The sequence below is a fragment of the Cricetulus griseus genome, chromosome 7 (genome assembly GCF_003668045.3).
Source record: "Cricetulus griseus strain 17A/GY chromosome 7, alternate assembly CriGri-PICRH-1.0, whole genome shotgun sequence".
Lineage (NCBI taxonomy): Eukaryota > Metazoa > Chordata > Mammalia > Rodentia > Cricetidae > Cricetulus > Cricetulus griseus.
In genome coordinates, this window is record NC_048600.1 from 100,179,975 (window position 1) to 100,206,051 (window position 26,077).

General features: G+C 47.2%; 1 protein-coding gene across 1 annotated transcript in view; it reads right to left on the reverse strand.

Moving 5' to 3' along the window:
• The window catches only part of Ypel2 (yippee like 2), a 58,137-nt gene that overhangs the window by 11,119 nt on the left and 20,941 nt on the right, over positions 1–26,077 (reverse strand). The window contains exon 2 of the mRNA XM_027426349.2: positions 23,227–23,543. Within this exon, the coding sequence (XP_027282150.1) occupies positions 23,227–23,343 (117 nt within the window). The 5' untranslated portion in view covers positions 23,344–23,543. The remainder of the gene's footprint in view (positions 1–23,226; positions 23,544–26,077) is intronic.

Consider the following 26,077-nt stretch of genomic DNA (forward strand, 5'->3'; position numbering starts at 1 on the left):
GATCCTCTGGGCATGTCTGGTAAGAGTATGCTGGCACAAGTCCAGGCCCTGCCAAGGGTGCTGGACCCAAGCAGGGCTCTCCTGGTGGAAATGTATTTTCAGGTACACCCCAAGAAGTAGAATCTGCCACTGCTCCCTCAGTCTGGCACTCACAGCCAGCTGCATTTCCAGAGGCAGAAATCTGGATGCTCTTCTATCGTGGCTTCCACCACCCGGGGTAACCCTGCCAACTCAACATTTATGATGAGAAAAACAGACAGTGAGAACAACAGGCTTCTTGCAAATAGACACAGACAAGAATAGCACGGCTGGGTCACTGTATTCTGTGGGGCCCGGCCCGGCCTGGCCCAGCACAACCTGGCACAGTCTGATGTTCCCTTGGGTGAGGGTGGTACCGAAGGTGGGGAAACAGAGAGAGCTAAGGAAGCAATTAAAATGAGGCAAACAGAATTGAGACCAGGAGATGCCAGACTGTCAGACACATTTGTTTGCTGTCATTACTGCCAGGCAACAAGGCAGTTCTTTTCCATGTTGTGTGTCAACCAAGGCTGGTGTGCAGGCCTTCACCAAAGGTTTTGTTTCATTTTGTTTTCAAGCCATACAAAAGTTTTCTTCTGTCCTTTAAAGTACAGAACCAGTTGCGGGTCCAGCCCTTCCAGCCAGCTCAAAGAAACGGAAAGGGCTTTGAGTTTCCTGTTTAGTAGCCAAAACCACTCATTTCTGGCCCTGCTGGAAGTTCTTTTTAAAGTAGAACTGCCGAAGCTGGGTGTGGTGGTGCATGCCTGTAACCCAAACACTTGGGAGGCAGAGAGAGAGGCAGGAGGAATGAATGCAAGTTCGAGGCCAGCAAGAGGTACACAGCAAGACCCTGTCTCAAAAGAGTAAAATGGCATCGGGAGGTGGAGGCTGCAGAATGTAGAGATGTGGGGAGCAGTTATAACCCCTGGGAAGGGACTGACCCCAGAAGGCTCTAACCATGAAACCCCCATTTACTAGCTACCTGACTCAGCCTCTCTCTCAGCTCTCATTTTTTTCAAAGGTGAATGAAAACCATGTTCAAAGGGCAGTTAAGAACAGTAAGTTGCCAGGTACAGCCTTTAATCGCAGTATTGAGGAGGCAGAGGACAGTGGAGCTCCTTGAGTTTGAGGCTAGCCTGGTCTACAAAGAGTTCCAGGGCAGCCAGAGTTGTTATAGAGAAACCCTGTCTCAAAAACCAAAACAAATAAAACAAAACAAAACAAAACAAAAAACAGTAAGCCTAGTAAGGTGAAAAGGGCAAGAGTAGAAAAGTTGTTTCCACTCAAGGCTTCTCAGGAGCCGGGGAAGAGACGGAGAAGCTGACACTAAGTCTTAAGGCTCTTTTCTTCTGTGACTTTGATCTTTCCGTCTTAGAAGTGAAACAGTTTGTGTCTGAGTGTTTTGTATGTGTGTGTACATAAGCATCACATGTGTACCTGGTGCCCAGAGAGGTCAGAAGAAAGAGGGCATGGGATCCCCTGGAACTCAGTTATGGATGGCTGTAAGCCACCATGTGGGTGCTGGACACCAAATCCAGGTCTACTGCAAGAACTGTAGCCAACAGCTGAGCCATCTCTTCAGCTGCCTCTTAACATGACAAAAGGCAAAGCTTCCCCTCTTTGCAACTCAAGTGTCATCATAAGGGAGAATGAGGCCAGTAAGTTCCAGACCAGCCTGGGCTAGGGTATAAGATTCTGACTTTAAAAGGATGATGGGAAATGTGTACTTAATCACAAAATTAAGTGGATCTTGGTATAGCCACAAGGCTGTACCATCATTATGATTTAATTCCAGAACATTCTCACACTCCAGAGAGACATCTGACAGCACCAAGAGTCACCCTTTCTCTTGTGTGCCATGCAGTGCCTCAGCCCCTGGCAGCCAGTCTCCTCTCCAGCCCTACAGAGAGCAGCGTGAGGCACCCACTGTACTGAAGAGGTGGTTAGAAGTGACCTTTGAGATGCTTTTTAGAGCTTCATCAGGATGGTAGTCAAGTAGTTTAGGTATAGGTACATAGGTCAGTACATAGGTCCCAAAATTCCCTGGGAATTTTGGCTGGCGCCACCCATTACCCGGCAGGAAACAGATGTGGCATGTGATGAGAAAGGGTCAGGTCAGCCATTTTCCTATTATTCATTCTCATTCTTTACTCGGTCTATCGTGAATGTCCATGAGGTTTTCCAGGGTCACAAGAAACTGTAGGAGCCATTGCAAAGGGCTGGAGTCCAAGCAAGACGGCTCTAGATCCTCCTGGACTTCACCCTCGACGAGGCACATGGGAAAGTGAGGTGTGGTAATGGTGAACAATGCTAGGGACTTCCATGGTGAATGTTTAGTTAGGAGGGGAAGACGAACACAGGGATTTCTTCCATCTCCTCTACAATAAGAACTAAAGGAAATGGACTCACATGGAAATGGGAGAGACGGATAATTATGAAGGTATTTCCTAGCTGTGGTTTGCACACTGAGACATAGGTCACCAGGAAGATTGGGATAAAACAAAGCCATTTGTGTATCTTCATGATTTACCAAAATAAAAACTTCACAGAGGGATCTAACAACCTTAGTGGTGATAAAGCCTGCTGTGTGTAACAATCCCAGCACTGCCTACAGCTCTGTGTGGCGAGTAGCATGTGACCCAGGGTTACATAGGCAGACCCTGCAGTCAAACAAACAACAGGAAAGGAACTTCTGCAGGATGGCCTCAAGACCCCGCCTCCGTGTCTCATTTACCGGATCCCTTCTTTAAGCACACAGGAGGGGCAGAGAAGGGACTTGTTATAAAGGAAGAAATATCTGCTGTGTGTGCACAGGAGAATTCGTGATCACTGTATTTGCAGAAGTTTGCGAAGAGCCCTGGGTGCCCAGAGCCATTGCTGAAAGGCAGAGTCTGGGATCTTCACCTTTCATTCTCCCTTTCTGTGAATCCAGGTGCCCTGCAATGTCGAGGGTGGGCCTGAGGACAGGTCACCCAGTCATGTTTTCCTGATACAGGCTGCTTTGGTGGTTGCTTTGGAATAGCTCTCCCTAGGTGTGTGTCCCTGGGCAAGTCATTTCTGAGCCTGTAGAATCCATATGCAGAAAGATTTTTTTAAAAAGTACCTACTCTGCAAGAGGGGGGTTGTGATATTAAGTGCATGGATGTGTATATCAGGCTGCAGCCTGCTTTATAAAAAAGGCCTTAATAAGTTTGTTTCCTTTCACACAACCATAGCTTTTAGAATGTCTGTGCCAACAGGCCTCCCAGACTCCCTTCCAAATCACCCTTGGGCTGCAGACCCCACAGGTTCATCCCTCAGCTGTCCCAGGGCCTTGGATGGACTTGGAGAATGTGGTGGTTCTCTGCTGAACTAAAGGCAGGCTAAGCTTCTGAGTGTGTGACAGTGGGTTTGAGTGACAGATGCCAATGTAAACAACCAGGCATTGACAAAACAGATGTTGTCAGCTTGCAGTACCCTCCCTCTCTCTCCCCACTGGAGAAGTAAGGCTTGGCAAATGCTCATTCTTCAGCAGATAGAGGATGCTCAAACTCACACACTCTGTCCCCCAGGACAAAGGCTGGCAAGTCACTCTCACTAGTCCTGCTTAGGAAGATGACATTTTCTGATCCGGACACTGGGGGTGGTGGATGATGTAATGGCAGCCAGCCACCGGGCATCAAATTCAAATCAAATTTGATGCAATTCAAATATAAAACTAAAAAAATGTTTAACAGAGTATTCACATGGAAGTCAAATTTCTTTCAAATTCATCAGGTCTTTGCAAACAATTCAGACTTGTTATCACTTTAGGAAAGATAATTCTATTACTATGATCAAAGTATAAATAGTTTAAATATACTAATCAAAATTTGGAGCCAGGATAGGCTCCAAAGCTACACAGAGAAACCCTGTCTCGAAAAACAAACAAACAAAAGGATTGAAGGAGTGGCAAGGTGGCTCACAGGGTTAGGGCAATTTTGCTAAATCTGACGACATGAGTTCTTTCCCTAGAACCAACACATGGTGGAGAGAACCACGAACAGTAACTTGAAATGGAGTAAAATCTTTAAAATAAAATAAAAGGTTGAAAACAGTAGTCAAGGCTTACACTGACATGGCACTTACCATGAGCCAGGCAAGATTCAAATTATGATCCAAACACAGTCCTCTAAGCAACACAGTGAAGAAGGTTAAATCACCCCACTTTACAGATGTAGAAAACACAGAGTGCTTAAGGAATATGTGCCAGGAAGTGGTGGCACATGCCTTTAATTCCAGGACTTGGGAGGCAGAGGCAGGCGGATCTCTGAGTTTGAGCCCAGCCTGGTCTACAGAGCAAGTTCCAGGACAGCCTCCAAAGCTACATAGAGAAACCCTGTCTTGAAAAACCAAAAGAAATATGCCTAGGGTCAAAGACTCCAGCACCAAGATGGGTAACAAGGTTATTATATACATGACTTCCTAAAAAGAAGGTAATTATTCTCAAATGTATACTGGATACCAGGGTATATAGTGCACATTATGGATTTCACCTCCAAAACAGAACAAGAACTCCTTAACTCAAGGTCAGTAAGTAAGCTCAAGACTTCTGGCTTCATGTCCCTAGTTTTCCCTAGCAGGTGTTCATTGGGAAAAGTTTTAATGAAGAGGAATGGGTCAGTCTGTCAGAACTGATGAAATCTCATAGGCTATTCAAATGCCTCCGCTTGGATGCTGTATTTACTTAATGATCTAAAGTTTAATTCTCTCGCTCAAGTGGGTTTACCTTCAAGGAAGATAACACAGTTCAAGCCTTCAGGATTAAGCACTGAAAATTAATGAATTCAAATTCTGGCTTACCAGTCAGCTCCCTATGAGTTGTGTTACATACAGCGGAACTGCTTTGGGAGTTGATCACTCTCGAGTAAACGAAAAAGCAAACAAAAAAGCCTTGATTTATGGGCCTATGATGTGTAAGGCTGACTGAGGACCACCCAGGGAAAGTTCTGGGCCCCAGACTAAAGACAGCTTTTCCAGCTCACTACTGAAAGATTATTTCACAACACTGGAAATAAATAATTCAAAACTAAGAAGTTAGCTTTTAGCTTTTTAGCTCCTTAAAAATCCTTTCGTTGGCAAAGAAGGATTAGAAGGCTTCTTGGGACTTGTTCAGCAAATGCTCCAGTAACCACAGTCCCCTGAAAGCCCCTGTAGTGGGCTGTGCTTTGAGTGGACTGGAAGCCCTCCAAACACAAAGGACTTCATCTGTTTATTTCATAGACCCATATGGCTCTTGCCCTCAGTGCAACCAAATCTCCCAAATGCTTTTTAGAGCAAACCCACTATCTTCTGAGTAAGCCCCTTCTACAGCCCTACAATGCCAAATTCTAGGATGAGCTGAGTGGGCCTTTTTCCTGTAGAGCTGCCTGAATTTTCCGGCCTTGCATCCTTTAGGTTGTCTATCTGAAGTTCTTGGTGACCTAACATAAACCATCTAGGTTTATGTAAGTGCCCTGTGATGTCTGTACAGGGCTGAAATCTAGGGACAAATTTCTCAGAAATACTCTGTTGACACACGGTTGTGCTTGGGTAAGCTAGACTTAATTCCTGGTTCTAGACATGAGCTTCATGTCTCTGGTCCCAAGTCCCTCCTCCATGCAATGGAATGGCAGTGTCTAGTTCAACCACCCTTTCTATCCATTTTCTCTACATCTGGCTCTATATCTCTCTGCCCCTGCTCTATGCCTCTGTACCTCATTTCAGCCCTAAATGCTCAATACCTCGTCCTCCTGGAAATGCTAATCCATGTACAAGGACAATTAATTGTGCTTCAGGTTGCTTGTATAAACTAAAGGAGGCTGTATTCTTTCCTGCGGTAGCTGCTGTCCAGCGTCTACCATGTTAGCGTGTTCCCACCTCCGACCTCTACACTCACATACCTGCATGGACTAGGTCCAGCAGAGTTGTAGGATGATGATCAGCATTTGAGAGGGGGAGATGAAGCAGAATACCACGAATTGAGGCTAGCTCGGGAATGCAGTGAAACTCCAAGCCAGCATGAAGTCCAGAAAAAAAAAAAAAAAAACCTGAGCTCAAAAAGGAGAGGTGGAGGTGGGCAGATCTCTGTGAGCTCCAGATGTTGTCTGCATAGTGAGCAGGGACAGCCAGAGCTATATAGAGAGACCCTGGTTCCGGGAAGGAATATGATGGGGCTCTGTATATCTCGGTGTATATATACCACAGAAATCAGGCAGAACGCAAAAGGTGCCGCTCAAGGGCCAAAGCTACACACACAATGATGACTACTGGTATTTCTGGCTCCCCAGAAATAGAACATAACCAGATCAGAATAACCAGCCTGTTGGCTACAACAGCCATGGAAAAACTCCACAACCTAATGAGCAAGACCTGTTACAGAGCAAACCCAAGTCCATATTCTCTGGAGAACAGCCACCTGGCACACTTAACATCCTGACTCAGAGTTAGACCTTTTCACTCATGGTAAACTTCCTCTTTATGTGTCTCTGCTGCTCATTGGCTGACCTACCTAATGATCCCCTTGGCTTAGGGCTCTCAACACTCAGATGAAGAAACTGAAATTCCTGCCATATAATCTGGTGCTCATCTTTCTTCCCGGGCCAACATGAAAGTACTGGGCTCACTGTGTATTATCAGGCCTTGGGAAATTGTTTCCTAGTCAAAAGAAAAGGTGCCAATCTAAAGCAGTCTATGAAAGTAAAGAAGTGAGGGGCCGGGGAAGGGTTCAGAACCATGTGGTATGGCCACATGAACCTGCCAGTGCTCTTTATTTAAATCTGTAAGAACTGCTGGGTACCATGGAGGATGTTAGCCAGCCGCCTGTGTCCTGAAGGTGCTTATTACAATCTGCCAAGCAGGAAACAGGACTAAAATACATAAATAAAACATGCTAACACACTGTGTCTGTTAAAGTTTAAAGATGGCTAGGGCCTGGAGAGGATGGGAGCACTATCTGGGGCCATTCTCAGAAGAGGAGTTCCTCGGAGAGGAAAACATGATTAAGTCTAAGAAGCCAGGCAAGTCAGAAGCCCAGCAACGTACCGTATTGCATGTCATAGAAACCAACAGTGGAGTCAGGCATGGTGGTGCATGCCTTTAATCCCAGCACTCAGGAGGCAGGCAGATCTCTGAGTTTAAGGACAGCCTGATCTACAGAGCGAGTTCCAGGACAGCCAGGGCCACACAGAGAAACCCTGTTTGAAAAATAAAAACAACAACAACAAAAAAAAAAAAAAAAGGAAGGAAGGAAGCCAAGCAACAGTGGTCCAAACAGATGTTCAAGACAAGTAAGACGGGATCTTGCTACAAATATATAAAGCCCAGGTAACCTTGAACTAGTTGATCTCACCTCAGCCATCTGAGTCAATACAGATATCAGCCATTTGTGGGCAAAATGAAGAGCCCCTTATATTTTCCACAATTTTATACCCTTGGGACATGATCTTAAAAGCAATTTTTTTTCACATGTATGTATGTATGTACTGTGGAGGTCAGAGGACAATTTCCAGGAATCATTTCTCTCCTTCCACTGCAAGGTCTGAGCTACCAATTATCAGGCTTGGCAGCAGACACCTTTGGCTGCTAGGCCATCTTGGAGGCTCCTAAGCACTTATGATAACTAAGCACTCATAATTCTCATGATAACCCAGGAACTATGTGGATAATATCAGCATTTCATGGGTGAGGAAAAGGCAGGAGTAGATAGGGCCTGGGCCACTGAAGACCCCAAAGAAAGGACCTGACCCCTTTCAGCCATCCCCATTTTGTCTGTAAGCCTTGTCTACTTTGTATACTTCCAAACATTGGACATTCTTATCGCTCCCTTACTCTCAGCATCACAGATGGGGGTGGACAGGGTGTGCCATATCTAACAGAAGGGCAGTAAATCGGAAAGCAGAACTTGTTAGTTTTTAAACAAGGACCAACCAGTTGGACCGAGGAGGGGGGTTCACATACACACTGCAGGGCTTTCCTGTTGTTCCATGAGTTGAGCTGGGACAGCAAGCCCTGGTGTTTTGCAGTCAGTTACAGAGTCTCTGATTAGGTCTAGCAAGGGACTCAATTAGCATCATGGAAACACAGAGCAGATTTCACAAGAAAGGTCAGCCACAAGCCCTAGCATTTGCTGTCAGCCATCTGCCAGGCAGGAAGTACTACTCAGATCTATTTTTAATCATCTTCCCTGGGCTAGGGCTCCTGGGAGAATGCAGAGGCTGGGGTTATTCTGAGACAAACATTTAATTGCCACCTTTCTATATACATTTGAAAACACTGGATACTCAAGACCAATGTAGACATGGAGGCCCAGTTCTTGGTTTCATTCTGTCATTCTAAACGGGACCCACAGGTCATCTTTGATAGCCATGGGAAGGTATCTAGAGACTGACTGGGTCATCAACTATTAGGTAACTTGGCATCTCTATAACCAGGTTCCAGGTACTGGGTATTCTCCAAAGTAGGCCTGTGGAGTGACTGTGGAGACTTCCTCATTGCTGCCATGTTTATTTAGTCACATCTGTCTCACCGGATAAACGGAAACCAGTGCAGCTGGGCAGAATCTCATTCATTACTCAGTAGATGCAAAGGTTCCTTTCACCTCAGTTCCCAAGGACCCAGGCATCCAAGTCCACTGGCTTCCTCTCCCTCTTGCTTCAGCCACACTCATGTCTCAGTTCAGTCCAGCCCAGGAGATTGGACAGGGAATCTGGCATGACCAGGGTAGATTATGCAGAAACAGAGATTTGTTCAGGGAGCCCTTGTGTCTGAGGCTCACACCTCAAACAGAGTTCCCTTGTCTCTTGACTCAAACTCCAGGCTCCCATTTCCACCTGAAGGTGAAGCCTCAGCATATGCACAACTGGGTCCCAGCCAAGCCTGGCTCCATCTGCCAGCAAAGGCCTGGAGCTAGGCAGAGAGTCACCGCCAGCCTACCCAACCCAGCACCAGGGAGCTTCAGGGCACTGTGCCCACTGACAAAAGGGTCTATTGGAAGTGGAGGGGGGGTAGCCACCTCTCCACATACACAACCCAGGAGCTTATCAGTGAGAGGCAAGCAGGAAAGGGGGGGCTGAAAGAGCACTTGCTTGCAGGATCTCAGCCTAAGGAAGTGAAACTGGAGACTGGGCATGGAGCAACTCAACACCGGCCCCAGCAGGGCCAGAGTGCCAGGGAGAAGGGAATGAATAGGCAGATCTGTGCTTCACAGATGCCTTGGCTGGGTGCTGGAATCCCAACCCCCTAGTGGTGGGGGAACTCTGCTCCACTGAGCTGAGGCATACATGTCTGGGGAAGGAGAAGGGGGGGTAGGGGGAGCACTCCAAAGGTCACACTCCCCTGACCTAGTTGGATCATAGTAATTAAGGCTCCCAAGCCCTGCTGAGTCCCGATTTCCTCTTCTCATCTAGCTTCAGGAAAGAAGGGAGTTAATCAGCAAACAATTTTGGAAAGGTTACTCTCTACCCCTGCTGAGGATCATGTGTTCCCTTCTCAATCCTCTCCTGTGCCATGGACCCCAGCCAGAAAACCCTATTTAAAAAAAAAAAAAAAAAAGAGAGAGGCTGGTGAGACAGTGCGAGCCATGAAGTCTGATAAACTGATTTCCAGGACCCATATGATAGAACTGATTCTCTGACATCCCCACATGGGATGCAGCAGGTACACACCCAACTATATACTTTATCTCTCACGGACACAGAAAAATAAAGGTTGTAGGGTAGAGACGGGGTGATCTTGAGCCCAAGGCCTGTCTAGGCTCTATGGTAAGTTCTTGTCTTTAAAAAGCCAAATATGGGCCAAGGAGATAGCTCAGTGATACAGTGATTGCTGTGCAAGCAGAAGGGCCAAGTTCAAATCACCAACATCCACAGAAAAGCTGGGCAAGGCTGCACACACCTATAACCTCAGGGGTGATGAGTGGCAGCAGAGTGGTGAAGAAAAGGACAGGCATGGCTGGGAGACAGATTCAGGGGACTCATGGCTGGCCAGCCTAGCCAAATTACCATGTTCCAGGCCTCTGGCCTTCCTACATATTCTTGCATAGGCAAACTCACTGCATGTGCACACACACAAATATGATATATTTAAGTAATAGAAAAAGCTTGCAAGGTTGAGGCTACAATTGCCAGCTTTTAATTATTCAGGCACCCCTAGTCAAGCAGTAAGGGCCATCATGTCAGATAACAGTGCCCAGGCCCTGTGAGCCTCCAGGTCACTACAGGTCTGCCACTCAAAGTCCTTGGCTTCCTGTCATTTGCCTGACCCCTGTTTAGGGAGGGATGGAGCCCAAATCTTATTATAAACGGCCATGGCACATTATCAATGCTTTACCAACTGCTATGCATGATCAACAATGTTAGTCACTCACAGCTCTAGGCCATACAGTTTAACAGAAGCTGAACAAAAGCTGATTCTCCTGAAACTGGCCGCACTATAATGTTCTTGCCCAGTTAGAACTAACCAAATCCCACTGTTCCCTCCCTTCAAGCTGTTTAGTGGTTCCCTACAGCACACAGAAGTGAGTCTAAACTCCTTAGCACAGCCTTGTCAGCCCTGAGATCCACCCCCACAGACCTCTTGCTCCCCGGAAGCAGCCTCTGCCCTCCTGGCTTACCTGTGGCTCCCCAGGCTTGACTTTCTCTAAGACACGCTATGTCTGCTTAGAAGAGAATATCATCTTATGCGGGTAGCTATAACGCACACATCTATATAGTATTACACAATAATCAGGTATTCAAAAACGCCTGTGTTTCTACCCTTAGCAGCTAGAGGCATTAGTTATAGTCTGGCCCCTCTAAAGCCCCAGAACTGCTCTCACACAGCAGTGTTCACTGTATGCTTAACCATCAGAGCGGTTACGAGATTTGTCCGATACAACACTGAAAATTTAGTGCAAATCCAGGCCTGAAGCAGAAGCGATTTGACCCCCTTCCCTTCAGGATTTTAAAAATGGAATAGCTCCATTCCAGTTAGCGTGAGGAGACTAGTTACACTGACTGGCTTAGTCACCAGCTTAACCTGTGGGTACTCAATGGCTGAAAGTGAAGTTGAGCCAGTGGAATGGAATTTTCCAGTTGCCTCAATTCATGCACTATCCACGCCACATCAACTCGAGATTCCTCTTCCCAGTCCTGTGGGGCCACTTTCCCCAACATTCACAGTATCATTTCAAACATCTACCCCAGGCATTAGCAAGGCCTGTGAGCCCAGGGACACTGGTGCTTTTTGTAATGAAGTCTCAGTGGATCTCTGCAGATATTTTCTCCACTACCACAGAGGTTGGCCATTAAGACTATGGGCTCAGCAAGGCCTAATACTTACTACCTGGTCTTATAAACTCTCGCAGACCCTCGGCTTTAACCCAAAGAAGAGAAGATCACGACTCAGGATGGGTCCTCCCTCCTGGGGACAGGCTCCTCACTCTCACTCCCACCCCTAACTCCCCTGGACAAGCTGGGTTTCTTTTAAATGAAGTCATTTCTTTTTTTAGCACTGGTTGTGAGCCTGGGATCCACATGGGCCTGTTAGAGACATACAGGAGCCTGAAATACCTAGCACATGACCTGGCACCTAATGGTGCTCAATAAATGTTTATTGAATAAACCAAGGCATGGGAAGTCAGCCAGTCTAGCCCTGGACTAAAGTTCCTCCCCCTGTCAGTTTCAAGGTGACCAATCACACAGGTGGCTGGCAGCAGCCTGGTGACCTAGATGTGCCAGGGCTTATCTTATCGGCTTCCTTCTTCCTGGTGTACTTATTCAGCACCCCCACCTCTCAGTGCCCAGGGCAGAATGGCCTGTTGTTTTCACAGAGAAGCAGACATGCGAGGAGGAGCTTTCCTCCCCCACAGATACACTTTGCGGCTCTTTTTCTCCTGGTAAGGGGAAGATGAAGAAATACGATTTCATTTGCTTCCTCCCTTCAGGGTTCTTGGGTGAATCTATCTGGAATAAACCTCCTCGGTACCTGTCATTTGGAGCTTTCAGTATGGAGAGTGAAGAGGAGACCACTGCAACTAGGAAATTTAGGCAACTTTGAAAAGGTCCAGAGTTATGGACAAAGCAGCCACCCACCAACAGGGAGAGGCCTCGCCCTGCAAATGGACAGTCCCAACAGAAGCAAACAGCGGGCAGTTTTGCTAGACTGTGGTAGCACAGGTCTTGGCACCACCAGATAGTCAGGAGGGCCGCCGAATGCACTGGTCCATCTCTTGTAAAGACAACCTCAACTGAAAAGTGTGGAAATACTGGCTACTCAGGACCCCACATAACGGCTGGGCTCAGGCCGAGTGAGGACTCCCATTTTGGCTGCCACCCTCTACGTAGCCAAAGGGTCCTGTGGACCACTCAGTGAGGCTAAGGCTTCTACATCTGTCTTCTACCTGCTGCTCTTGTCTCATGTACATTTCTCTCTCCGTCCATCTGTTGAGAAACTGATGCTTAAAAAAAAAAAAAATGCTCTTAATGGGGCCAACTCAAACAGGGAGGAAAAGGGGCTCCTAGCTCCTCAGAGTTGGGACAATTTTTCCTTCAGATGGTTTTAAGCTATTCTCAAAAACAGACCCAAAGTGGGAGAGAGGAGCCACAAGGAAAGGTGGACGAACACCACGTACTGTGGCCCCTGCTGTGGTCTACAGGGGGTGTTTGTAGACCAGTGGAAGTGGATGCTGCTCTTTTTAGCAGCAGCGGGTGGAGCTACCCACCCCCACCTCCTCTGACTCAGTGCCCAGACACCAGCCATCGGCCAGGGAGAACAGAGTTTGGCTGCTCTGACCTCAAAGATAACACTTAGGATCACCAGGTCAGACCCTTCCCTCCCCTTCAGTTTTGCTGAACTTAGGGAACAAAGATAACAGTTTTTGTTTTGCTTTGTTTTTTAAGATAAAGAACTCAAAAGAACTCCCCAGCTCAGCCACTCCAAACCCCATTCCAGTGCCCCAGCCCCCACCCTGCAGCATCACAGAATGAGGCAAACTGACTGACAAGCAATTCACAGCTAGGGACTTAACACCAGCTTGGAAACCCCTCTTCCAGATGCCAGGGCAGCGGCTGTCACAATGGATTGAAGTCTCTGTAACTGGTTGAAATGCGGGTCAAAAGCAAAACACAAAGACCCAAACTCGCTTGACAGATTAGCAGGTGGGAGGGGACCCGTCTGCTGCCCAGAGGCCAGGCCTCAGAAGGATCCTGCTGCTGGGTGCTGCTATCGTAAAAGGAGGGACTCCATGATTGCAAAGGCCTGGGTAGGTCACTGAGGATACCTGATGGCTAGCTAAGCCTCCCGGAAGAAAAGAAAGAAAATACAGAGTACCAGCCCCTGATTATATCTGGATGTCATATTCTACCTGATTGTACTCAGCAAATCTTGATGGAACAGCAGAAGCTACTGCCCGCTATTAAGCGCGGACTTTGTATCACACTGTAAACACTATTTTCCACCAGTTACCTCATTTATTTTCTCTAAAACTCTAACCACATGTCTCCCAAATTCCTTATTTAGTCGCTTACTCCAAAAGTCACTTAATTTGCACGACTATCAGGTGAACAGCCAAGATCGGAATGATGGTCCACGCCTTACTGCACTGCAGCCATGGCTGGAGTCAAAGGAAACTGCACTTCTTTGGATACATGTAGAAAAATGAGGGCCAGAGTGGAGCAGTCTTGGAAGACCCCAGGCTGACACCTTCATTTCCCTGACTGCAGGGCCTCCACCCAGCACTTACAAGTACCCATTACGTGCAAGGCAGGGAATAAAACCCAAAGGTCCTCCATTTCTCTCTGGTCTTGACTGCCCAATCCATACAATGAGAAAGTTCAGGTTCAAAGGCATTTAAAACCTCATTAGAAACAAGGCAATTCTACACAAGAAGCATACCTGCTGGGTGTGGTGGTGTGGACCCCTTTCCCCAGCAACTGAGATAGGAGGATCCAGTATGGTGGGGTGTAAAAACCAGGGAGGTCTATAACAATTCAAAGCAAGGACAAAGCAGGGAGGGAGTCTTACAGGCAAGGCAGAGCTTCTGGGAAAAACCCTTAGGTGGTCTTGGAGACAGGGTAGAGCCTGAGATTTCAAGTAGTAGCAAGGTGCCTGTCTAGCATGGGTGAGGCCCTAGGTTCCATTCCAGGGCCCACCCCCACCATTCCAATGTGTGGAAATTAAGTGGAGAAACAAGTTAGATTCCCCAGGCATGGGCTCTGTCAGCAACAGAGGGTGTATCTACCACCAACACTTCTACACAATCACGGATCAGCCAATACCAAAGGGGCAGCCCAGGCCACCCAGACAGGTTGAGGTGAAGAAAAGAACTGGGCATATCCAGATTGGCCCATCTGACTTCTCTGTAACCTTGGCCTTAGGCAAGCCATCGATGCCTGATGCCTGCCTAGTAAGGGAGGGAACAACCTATCTGGGAGAGTTTTGACACAGCAGATAGTCAACAGTGGCAATGTAGATAGACTTAGTTCTTTTTTAAGGGTGCTCAAACCAGTCTCCTCAGCACCATTATTCTGCCCTCTACAATGAGCCTTGCATTTCCCCATCCCACCTACGAAGTGTTGGTTCCATTACTTGGTATAGTATTCCACCCCTATAATCCTAGACTAGGCAGGCTAAGGCAACAGTAAGGAACTATCAAGACTGTCTTTAAAAGAAATGGAAAATCATTGAACAAACTGTACAAGAACAGTTGACTCTGGTCAGCAGCCAAACCAGCTGTGGGACACTTTTATCATTCCAGAGGTCATAGCTCCGGAGAGCCTGGGCTAAAACAAAACAACAGGAGGGGCACAGTCCTACAGCTAAGTCTTGTTCCTGAGCATGAACATTCCTGAAAAAGTTTCTTGCCAGAGGAGTGGTGGTTTATGCCTACCTGTAATCTCAGCACTTGAGGCTGGAGCAGGAGAGAATAAGTTTGAGAACTACACTATATAGGGATTTCTAGGCCAGCCTGGGCTACAGAGCAAGACCCTGGCTCACTCTCGCGTTCTCTCTCTCTCTCTGGATTGATACGTACGTACATACATACATACATACATACATACATACATACATACATACATATCCATCCCTGTGTGTTTTAAGTGGAAACAAAGCTTATAAACACCTCACTAATTGTCCAAATAACTTAGAGGTAAAATCTGGCAGGCATTTATTTGTAAGCCACAGAGCAGGCTTGCAGGACATGCCTCATTTGGTCAAGTCAACATCGTTTTGGTATTTAAAATACCCACACAGAAAGGATCCAATTTGAGCAGATTTGTGTTCCAGCTCCCTGTAGTCTACATCAAGACACACAAAGATGATTATCAGTCCTGGTCCCCAGAAGCCCCCTGGATAACAGACTAGTAAGCAGCAAGACATATGCCAAGTCATTCACTTTCCCAGGGAGGAGCCACCGTGACTAAGGGGGCAGTCTGACGCTCAGCTGTACCCCCTTGTTCCTGCCAAAAAGTGAAGCGGTTTCGTCATTTCAACTACTGACTGTATTTTATGCCAAGCAGCAGTCCACAGTGGGTCTTGAATTATCATGCAGTTTCCAGAACATTCAGACCACAGCAGTGTGGCAATGGACATAATCAAGTTGCCACTTCAGACCCTCTTCAACAGCTCATCTTCCAGTAACTCTCGTCACAAGCTGGCCACAGCATGACTTATCCAGTCTTCAGTAACAAACTACCAACAGGATGGAGCCTGAACTTCAAACAATCTGGCTTCAACCTACTCCTTCAATCTGTTTTCAGACACCTACTAACCCAGGAGAATGGCTTCTCCCCACAGGCTTCCTCCATGCCTTGTTCATGCTGCCCTTCCCACCCATTCCTACATGCTTCTGAGCACAGTGTCTGGCGTTCTCCTGCCTTAGTTTCCTAAGTGCTGGAATTGCCAGGAAGTGCCACCACACCTGGTTCATGAGCCCTTCTTCCAAGTTCACACAGAACCTCACTCTGTGCAGATAGGAGTTCAGCTGGTTTATCGTTCAATCAACAACTTCAAATACCTGATGGAAGTTATCGTCCTCAGAAATAAACGTGTATGTAATTACACATGTCATTGCAGGGACTCCTTTAGTCAGTCCACAGACCCTAGATTGGGACTCCCTAGTGAAAACCTGCCTTGTGGTGCTAATGTTCTACTAATAGAAAATCTGCCATCTTGAAAAACTATGCTAGAGATAACACGACATCATAAGCATCTCAAAAGTAACACATGGGCTAATGGGACACAGGTGTCATACTGACCATAACTGTCTCAGGAGAGACTCAAACCCAGTACCCACTGACAGGATCAGCCTCATCCATGGGCTCATCTCATCCTTAAATCACCATATGGTACAATGTTTACGGTCCCAAACAGCTCTTTACCAAGAGCTGAAATCCAACCAAGTTGGTTGGTTCAAAGATTCTTCTGTGCAGCGCTCTCTTACCATGCATACAGACAGTCGCACGCAAACGGGCACACACCCTTTAGGTGGTCAGCAGACAGCTCTGGAGAAGGATGAATGAGCTAACACTTTGTTAGGAGGAGATGGCTTTTGGAGAGCAAACACTTGAAATAAAGGAAACAATTTCAGGTTAGAGATATAACTCCCTTTACAAAGCCTACCTGGTTAAAAATATTTTGGAATAAGCTTTGGGTATAGCTCACAAATATTGCTTCTAGGGAGATATGGGGCTTGCTGCACAAGCATGGGGACCTGAGTTTGAATCCCACAATACATGTAAAACACTGAGTGTGAGACAGAAGAAAAAAAAAAGTAGGTATGTAGGGTGTGGTGGTATGCACCCGTAATTCCAACACTGGAGACAGAGACAGGGAGATTCCTGGGGCTCCCTGGTCAGCAGGCCAGCCTGCCTGCCTTATCATTGATCAAACTCTAGGCCAGTAAGAGACAAGCTGGGCAGCAACTGCCCCCCCCATAAAAGCACAGGCACACACACACACACACACACACAGAGAGAGAGAGAGAGAGAGAGAGAGAGAGAGAGAGAGAGAGAGAGAGAGAGAGAGAGAGAGAGAGAGAAGCAGATTCAAAGGCACAAGACTCCCAACTAGGCCACATGGCGATGGTTCAACCTCAGGGACCTTTAACTACTGGGTGGAATTGGAGACCCAGTACCCTAAAAACCTCTATGAGATAAATATAGATTGAGCTTCAATCCTGTTTTCTCCCCATTGTCAAAATAGAAATACTAATTTTATTTCATTTTTTTAAAAAATAGAGCATATATCCATTGGATTTTTTAAAAAGGCAAAGGTCTGGAGTGATGGCTTAGCAGTTAAGAGCATTGGTTGGCATTGTAAAGGACCAGAGCTCATTCCCAGTACCCACATGATGGCTCCGAAACGTAACTCCAGTTACAGGGGATCCAGCAGCTTCCTCAGGCACTGGACACACACGTGGCTTACATACATTCAGGCAAACACACTCAAATTGAAAGTTCAACATAATTGCAGGCTAGAGGAGCTCAAGGGCTAGTTAGGGACATGCTCCCTGAGTTACTGTGTCTTATGGGAAAGTTCAGCACCAATCTCACACTCAGTGTCTACTTTGCTTTTGGGTTTGCCTAAAGAAAAGGAAATGCAGGCATTTTGTCTGCTCCTGTATTCTTCGTATGATTTTTTTTTTTCTTTTTGAGACAGGATCTCATGTAGCTCAGGTTGGCCTCAAACTTGCTATGTAACCAAAGATGACTTTAACTTCCTGATCCTGTCTCCAACTCCCTAGTGCTGGAATTACATGCACAGGCTGCCGTATTCCTGTGGTTCTGGGGACCAAATTTAGGGCTTCCTACATGCTAGGCAAGCACTCTACCAATTGAGATATAGCCTCATCCCAGGACCTTAATACCTTAATAGCTTAGAGCAGAGGTTCTCAACTGTGGGGTGTGACCCCCTTCGGGGAGAGGGGGAGGGTCGGATATCAGCTGTCCTGGAACTGTGTAGACCAGGCTGTCCTTGAACTCAGAGATTTTGCCTGGGTGTGCACCACCACCACCCAGCTAGAGTAATGAAAGCACAAAATGGTGGGCATTAGAAAATGTGAGAAACAAAGTTGTTGTTTGACAGGACTGTAAGCAAGATGGGACAGATCTCTGTAGCATTAATTACATCAGCACCCCACCATGTCCACAACCTTTCAGTCACTGCGTTGGAGTGAGAGGTAAAAGGCTTGCTAGGAACCACAGGTAGAGAGAGAGCACAGCTGGGAACCACAGGTGTAGAACATTAGGACTCAGAGGCTTGCTGGGAACCACAGGTGTAGAACTGTGTAGAACTGAGCGCTGGGGCTCAGAGGCACAGGTGGGAAACTAAGGTCAGCTTAGCGCTTTAGCAGCCACCAGAACACAGCTTCAGCGGACTACCCACCTGCCCCCTCTTAAAGCAGTGCTACATCTTATCTCCTGACAGGGAAGAGTGAGTCCAAATGCCACCACAGCCAGCCCAAGGAGCCCCATACAAGCAACAAAACCTGCCTGAGTTCCCAGCCTCAGAGGGTTGTCGGGAGCCAGAAGGCATGTCAGCTTAGGGCTCCTCACACAGAACATGGCCCAGAGATCACTGGTTCACGGGGCTGTGACCTAAAGCTGGTCACAGCCACACCCTGACTGTTTCTTCACCAAGACTAGACAGTCTACAGTTTTGGAGACCTTGTCTCCAGAAAATAACCAGACCCACAGATCCAACTAACAAGCAGGTTGGGTGATGAGCAAAATACTTCTTCCTTCCACCTGCCCGGGACACCCACCCAACAGCCTCCCACAACGCCCTTCCGATAAGGATCAAGTCTTGAAATGAAGTCACAAGTTCCCAAACGCCCTACTGCTCAATTGAAGGTTGGCAGGAAGACAGCAAAGGAAGGCCTCCGCACAGAAGCTTTGTGAAACTGAACTTGGTGGCACGGGCCTCTAGGTCTTCACTGCTTGGGAGGTTAAGGCAGACAGATGACTTACTGACCCAGTGGAAGCCACTGTTATTTTATAACCAAAGTATTTTTATTCTGGGGCTGAAAGCATTAAGAAACAATAGTGCAAGCAATTCTTCATGCCAACAGAAAATACCTCTCTCTGCAGACAAACACCTCAGCATGTAGACCATAACACCCTCTAAAAGAAAGACTGTAGGATGCCTAGGCACATTCCCTAGATAGTTCTATTATCAATTCAAAGTTCTCCCCTCCCACAGACCAAAGGCTGTGTTACATCCTATAGACACATTAAGCTATCAACTGTCCTTTCCATACATCCAGGTCTTAATGCAACACTCATGACTGTTGTTAAGCAGAATACCCCTCCAACCCATTCCCCCCTGCTTTACATTCCCTTTCAAAACCTAGCTGGTTAAAAGGACTTTGGAATAAGCTTTGGGTATAGCTCACAAATGTTGCCCCTGGGGAGAATGGGGCTTGCCACACAAACATGGGGACCTGAGTTTGAGTCCCGAAATACATGTAAGATTTTGGATCATAAGGCCAAGAGAAGAAATAAATAAAACAACCTTATATTGCAAAGATCTTTGTCATTTACAAGTCGCCCATGCATCTCTGATCTCATCTGAGGTGTGTAGCAGTCCAATGAGACAAGCCTTGCAATGGAGACACACACTATGTGCTACTCCTTGCTATGGTCTGAATGTCTACCATGCCCCCCAAAATAGATATATTGGGACATGTGGCCTTTAGGAAATTAGGCCACAAGGGCAGAGCCCTCATAAGTTGAGTTTATTGTCAGTATAAAGAGGCCAGAACAAGCCAAGCACAGTGGCACATGCCCTGTATACCTGGGAGGCCAAAAGCAAAAAGACTTTAGCCCAGCAGCTAAAAGAACATTCCGGGGCTGGAGAGATGGCTCAGAGGTTAAGAGCATTGACTGCTCTTCCAAAGGTCCTGAGTTCAAGTCCCAGCAACCACATGGTGGCTCACAGCCATTCTCTATGAGATCTGGTGCCCTCTTCTGATGTGCAGATATACATGGAAGCAGAATGTTGTATGCATAATAAATAAATAAAATCTTTAAAAAAAAAAAAAAACATTCGGGGCAACTCAGCAAGATTTTCTCAAAACACATACACAAAATACAAGAATAAAAATAAGCCAGAGAAAGATCCTTTGCTCCTCCCACTATGGAAGGTCACACAATAACAAGAAGCTGCCTGTGAACTGGAAAGTAAACCTTGAGACACTGAGTTTGCCAAATTTCCAAATCTGGGGTTTTCCAGCTTCTAGAAGTGTGAGGAGGAAATGTGTTCTGGAGACATTCTGTTGCACCAGCCTTCGAAGCCTCAGCCTACAGCCTTCACTAACACAGCGAACATCATTTTGCCTGTTTTATGAGTAAGAAAGGAGACCCAGAGGCTAGACAGCTGGTTGCTGGCATGGCAACTTACCTCCTGGGTTTGTAAAGTGAGCTGGGAAGGAAGCAAACCCAGCGCAGAGCTTCCCACCACCAGAATCAGCACTCCAGCTGCTGTTTAAAACTTCCCAATGTTGTATCTCCCTGGTGGCTTAGCCAGGCTTCCAGGAAGGGAGCCTGAAGCCCCCCGTTCTTCCTAGGCACCCACTTCCATTCTCTAGACCTGGGCATCACTTACACCACAATAAAGGCAGACTTTTATTTCTCACCCCCAAACAAAGGTCCAGCTCTCTGACTAAAGACCCCGTCCATTTCAAGTACAAAGCCTCATTTAATTGCTCCGCTGCACCCACCCCCGGCTATCTGCTGCCCAGCTCTCAACTGGGCAGACTCTGAAACCATACAGGAGATTAAGTCAAGAGGGAGAACAGGAGGGACATTCTCTCCTTGAACTTTCCTAAATGGGGGAGGGGGTGGAAAGAAAAGGTCCATTTTTCCAAGGAGGGGGCCGAAGCAATGATCTTTCCATTAAGCAGACGCGCATAAGAATGTATAGATTATTTAATGCTGGGGGTGGCTGCAGAGCGAAATAAAGGAATCTTTGTACAATGCCCAGCAGTTCCCTCACTCTTCCCCCAGCCAGGCATTTCACCCGACTCTTTAAATCATCTAGCTCTAATGTACCCCATCTGTGCACTGGCTGCAGCCAATGAAATCAAAGCTTGTGCTGACGTTGGCCTGGACTTGTGAGCCTTCCTGTCCCAGAAGGGGCGGGTAGGAAGGGGGACACAAGCCAGAAGTTTTTGTTTTTGTTTTTTGCCTCATCTTCTCCCAAGGCTCCATCTTTCCCTTCAGTTGATTGTTTACTGAGTTTTTGCTGTGGGTCAAATTCTGATCTGGGGACTAGTCAGACAGAACACAACAGAAAGACATGGAAGGGTTCATGAGAGGCAGTCAAGGGGAGCTGCCCTCAGCAGAGGCTTGAAAGACCCCCACCTCCACATCCATGGAAGACTGCTTGTGTTCCTGGCTAACTAAAACAAAGCAAGGAAGTGATGGACCAAAGGAAGGCCTGTACACCTGACTAAATACAGCAGCTGTAACCTATAAGCCATTACCATCTCTACAACATCCATCCATCTTTTCAAGCCCAGCTGCAATAAAGACCAAGAAATCCTTTCTCAGCACCTGCAGACAAAAGCAGCTTTCCCACTGGTATAATATATGACTGTCCACTCACCTTAAGGGTGAGGTGAGTGGAATAGCATTTTTTAATGCCAGGTATAGCAGTACACAGAAGACACTAAGGCGTACTGGAGCCTTAACTTTTTTTTTTTCTTTTCGAGACAGGGTTTCTCTGTGTACCTTTGGAGCCTATCCTGGCACTCGCTCTGGAGACCAGAGCCTTAACTTCTTACACCACAAAAACACTTCTTCCTTGTGTTAAAGTGGTGCCTTAGATGCCTCCTTAGATAGAAACACTTTTGGAAATGTCTACAGAAAAAGGCTGTAGAAGGGAGCCAGCGCCAACTCAAATACAAGTTTTTGGCTTACACTCCATGCCAGGAGACTGGCTGGTTCTTGAATGGACATGGCCTCCCAAATCCAAATTTCCAGTCAAGGGTTTACCCCCAAAACTCAAAAGAAATCCACAACAAGATGATATAGTAGATAGCTAAAGGCTGGCTTAAGTGTAAGTAACAAAGTTCAGAAATGCAGACAAGAAAGGAACGGCTCAAGATTTAGTCAGGGCCCTGGAGGACCAAGGTATTGCCTGAGCTTGTAGGTTATACTAAGCAGCCTGGAGTAGACCCACAACAGACTCTGTTCTAGAGCCTCATCTCAGAATCTATGACCGAGGACTTGGTTATATGGGTGGCCTTCATGTGCCAGTCAAGCCAGCCAGCTGAAGAGGAATATTCTGTAACCGCTGACTGGAGCTGTTACCCATCTCGGGCTGAGACTACCAAACCCAAGAAAGAAAGAAAAGCAAGAGTGCCTTTGCCAGTTCTTATAAATAGTTTGGGATCGCTAATTTTTTTTTTTCCTTAGTCTGGGTCTGCGTAAGTATCTGTTAGGCCCTTAATTGTGTGGAGGCTAGCTTCTCAGGAAAGATGCTATTAAGGGGGAAATTCTCCCACGGATCTTTTTCTCTTTGTCATCTAGCCTAGTAAAACCTGTTTCTCCTCCCCTGGGAATCCAGGGCCCGGAGGGAGATAGCTCCCCTGAGAATGCTGCCCACAGTATTCAGTTCCTGTATTACACAATCGAGAACCTGGGTTTACTCATTAGTAACCCCCAGCCCCAGCTTCACAAGCAGCTGTCAAGACCCCTCTGGGAAAAGGGACTGGTTCTTCAGCTATGATCAGATATCACCCTGTATCACTTCATGTATAAAGGTCCCTTACAGGTCAGTGGCTCAGCTTTTCAACAGGCCACTTTTGTTCCTCCCTCCCCAAAGGCCAAGTTTTCATAATGCTACAGCCCTGCAACTGTCCTTGGGGCTTGCCAGGGGCTCTCCCATCTCAGCTAATGAAGCTGCTACAGTGGGGATGAAGTGTGGCTCTGTGGTAGAGTTTTTGCCTAACATGCAGAGGCCTCGATGGACTACAGAACCGTGTGCCGCCAGGCCCCAAAGCCTCCAATAGGGTTGACTTCCAATTTCCAATATAAACTGGAGCACTACTCTGTCCCTGAGTTAAGTCTCAGTTGAGTGGACAGCCTTGGGTCAGCCCTGCCCTTATAAAAGACAGTATGCAAATATATGCCAGACTGTATGAGACAGCATGTAAGCCTGTGACCCCAGGAACAGGAACCGCCCCCTTCCTTACTGGGCGGCAAGAAAGGCCTTCTGTGAAAGCAGTACCTTGGAAATGAGTTCATCGTGATTGGCCAAGTGGGCTCTGCAGTGAATGCAGCTGTAGGTCCGGTGGCACGAGGGCAGGTATGCCTGAAAAGTCTTGGATCTTGTCATCTTCACCATTGGTGCAGCGGAGCGTGGGGCGGCAAACTCTGGCGCAGCCCACGAGGCACTCCCACAGGATGGGTCGCACGGGAAACACCGGAAGACACAGGTAAAGGCCGTGGTTTGGCAGGGGGTGGGTGTGCGGCAGGCTCCACACACTGGTGACTTCTTCAGAGGAAAGACTCTCTAGCAGAGGTCTACAGCCGGGTCTCAGCAGCCTGCAGCAGCAAAGGGAAACACCATCAGCAGATGGAGCAAAGCTTCCTATGAGAGGAGCGCACATGCCCTGAGAGGGAGCAGCAGGCACTGGCCGCAGAGAAGCTCCTCTTCTGTGCTCCTCACTCTGCAACCCCTCCAGTCTTGCTGGCTTTGTTAGGTAGCTGGAGATTCACTATTAACCCACCCAGTAGTTTCAAGAGTTACACAGGTGCCTGGCAAACTGGCATCATCACCATCCCTGGACACAGACCAGGACTGAAGATGGGCTATTTGCAGTCCCCATGGAGACTCTCCTAGGAATCACCTCCAGACTCAGTAGCTGTTTACATCTAACAGTCCTGTTTGTATCTCATCCATTCAGATACCAGGAGCATGCCAATGCTTGAAGCCACCACCTGCAGGGGTGCAAACCACACAACAGCCTCTGGTGAAATAAGTGTGAGGCATTTATTAATGTCCCTGAAAGGTGGTAGCCAGCTTTTCTGGGAGAAGTGATTCCCTTGAAACCCCTTACTCTGACAGGATGCCCAGTATATGTATTTATGAGCATTTTAAAAGGCAAGTAGAAGCCGGGTGTTGGTGGTGCATGCCTTTAATCCCAGCACTCAGGAGGCAGAGGCAGGTGGATCTCTGTGAGTTCAAGGCCAGCCTGGTCTCCAGAGCGAGTGCCAGGATAGGCTCCAAAGCTACACAGAGAAACCCTGTCTCGAAAAACAAAAACAAAAACAAAAAGGCAAGTAAATTAATTAAATGGTATAACATTTGAAAAATCATAATTGAGTATCACAATTTCTTCCCAGTTCTCACATCTCCCATTACTTCCTGTAGAAGGCTCCTAGTCTCTGCCTTCTCATTGTCCTGGGAACCTGGGACACTGAGAATGGGGGAGAGGAATGGGGCTCCCCCTGGAACCACATGAATGAATGAAGTTCTGCTTACCTGCGGCTCCATCACCTGTCTATTCCCCTGGACGTCACCAAGAGGGGAGGCATTCCCATTTGCCTACCTTCCCAGGAGAGCCATGAGTGTTAATTAACACCTGCATCATGCTTTGAAGATTAAATTATTTAGAGAAATGGAGGAGGGAGACAAATAAAATAGGCTCTCCCTTGCTGGACTGTCTGGGATCCATCTGGACTTAGGAGGAAACCGGCAAATCATAAAGTTCTTTTTCCTCTAAATCCACTAATAGAGCCAAGTCTCCCATGCAGGCTGCCCCCACCCCACCTGCCTTTCCCTCCCCCCACCACAGCCATCACATTTGGGCTCTACACCTTTCTGATCAGACACCACCACTGCTGGGCACTACAGTGGAGACAAGAGTGGCCACTACCCTTTATCCAACAGTGTGAACAACCCTCTTTACGGCATCCTTGAGTCACATGAGCTCTTGTGTGATCCGTCAGATTTCTGAAGGGATTCAGATTCAAACCTATAGGGACCAGGGCTCACTCTCCCACAAGTTCAAGATGAGGGACTGGGCTACACGGACAACAAGAATATTGGCAGTAGACAGAGGAGGGAAAGGATATCCTAGACGATGCCTCAGGCTTAGCCACAACAGATACACGGATGCCTGGATCCCAAGCCAGCCTTCAGGGACTAAAGGCTCACAAGGCTAAATTACTATTTCCCCGCCCTTCCACTGGGTTTCCTGACAGATCCTCAATATTTCTAATATTCTTGTTCTGCTGTTAGCAAGGACAGAAATTCCAGAAGAGGCAGAGGAAAGTGGAGGCAGTGCCCAGTCCCAGTCCACACTAAGTGCCTCTTAGCAGGGTGGGAGTATGGGGGTTCTTTTGTTTGGTCTGGGCTATGCTTTTGTTTTTTATTTTCATAGCTTAGGCAGGCCTGGAACCTCTTGCCTCAGTTCCCTAGAAGCATGCATCTCCATGCCGAGCTGTCTAAGCCAAATGTTTAAAGTCCAAAGCCTTGGCTGCTCAGGGACCAGGATGAGCAGCACAAACCCCTGGGTCTTACAGAAACACCAAGGAAAAAGGAAAACATTAGCCCTGGCAGCCTCTCTACTTTACAGAGGCCATAGAGTGTTTTCTTATGCATGCAGGCAGCTTCCCAGTTATGCATTTCCCTGGAGTAGAATTATTCTTTTCTCACTTCTCCTCTGTAGGAAGCCTAAAAAAAGTACACAGGCAGAGGTTCCTGGTTATGCCCTCAATCCAAAAACACAATTCACAGCTCCTTCTACAGAGGAAGCAACTTGCAGCATGTATTAAATGTTAAGTATGTAAGGACAGGTGGTGGCGGCGGCACACACCTTTAATCCCAACACTCCGGAGGCAGGGGCAGATGGATCTTAGTTCAAGGCCAGACTACAGAGTGAGTTTCAGGACTGGCTCCATGGCTACTAGGGAAACACTGTCTCCAAAAGGAAAAAAAAAAAAAATGTTGAGTAGGTCACAAACATAGACCCATGCAATATACCTCACCGGGACTCTGAACCAGCTGCATGGTGCTGGAAAGCCCTGGAAAGACTGGGCCATGGACATTTGCCTTATGTGTGGCAGAATCATTG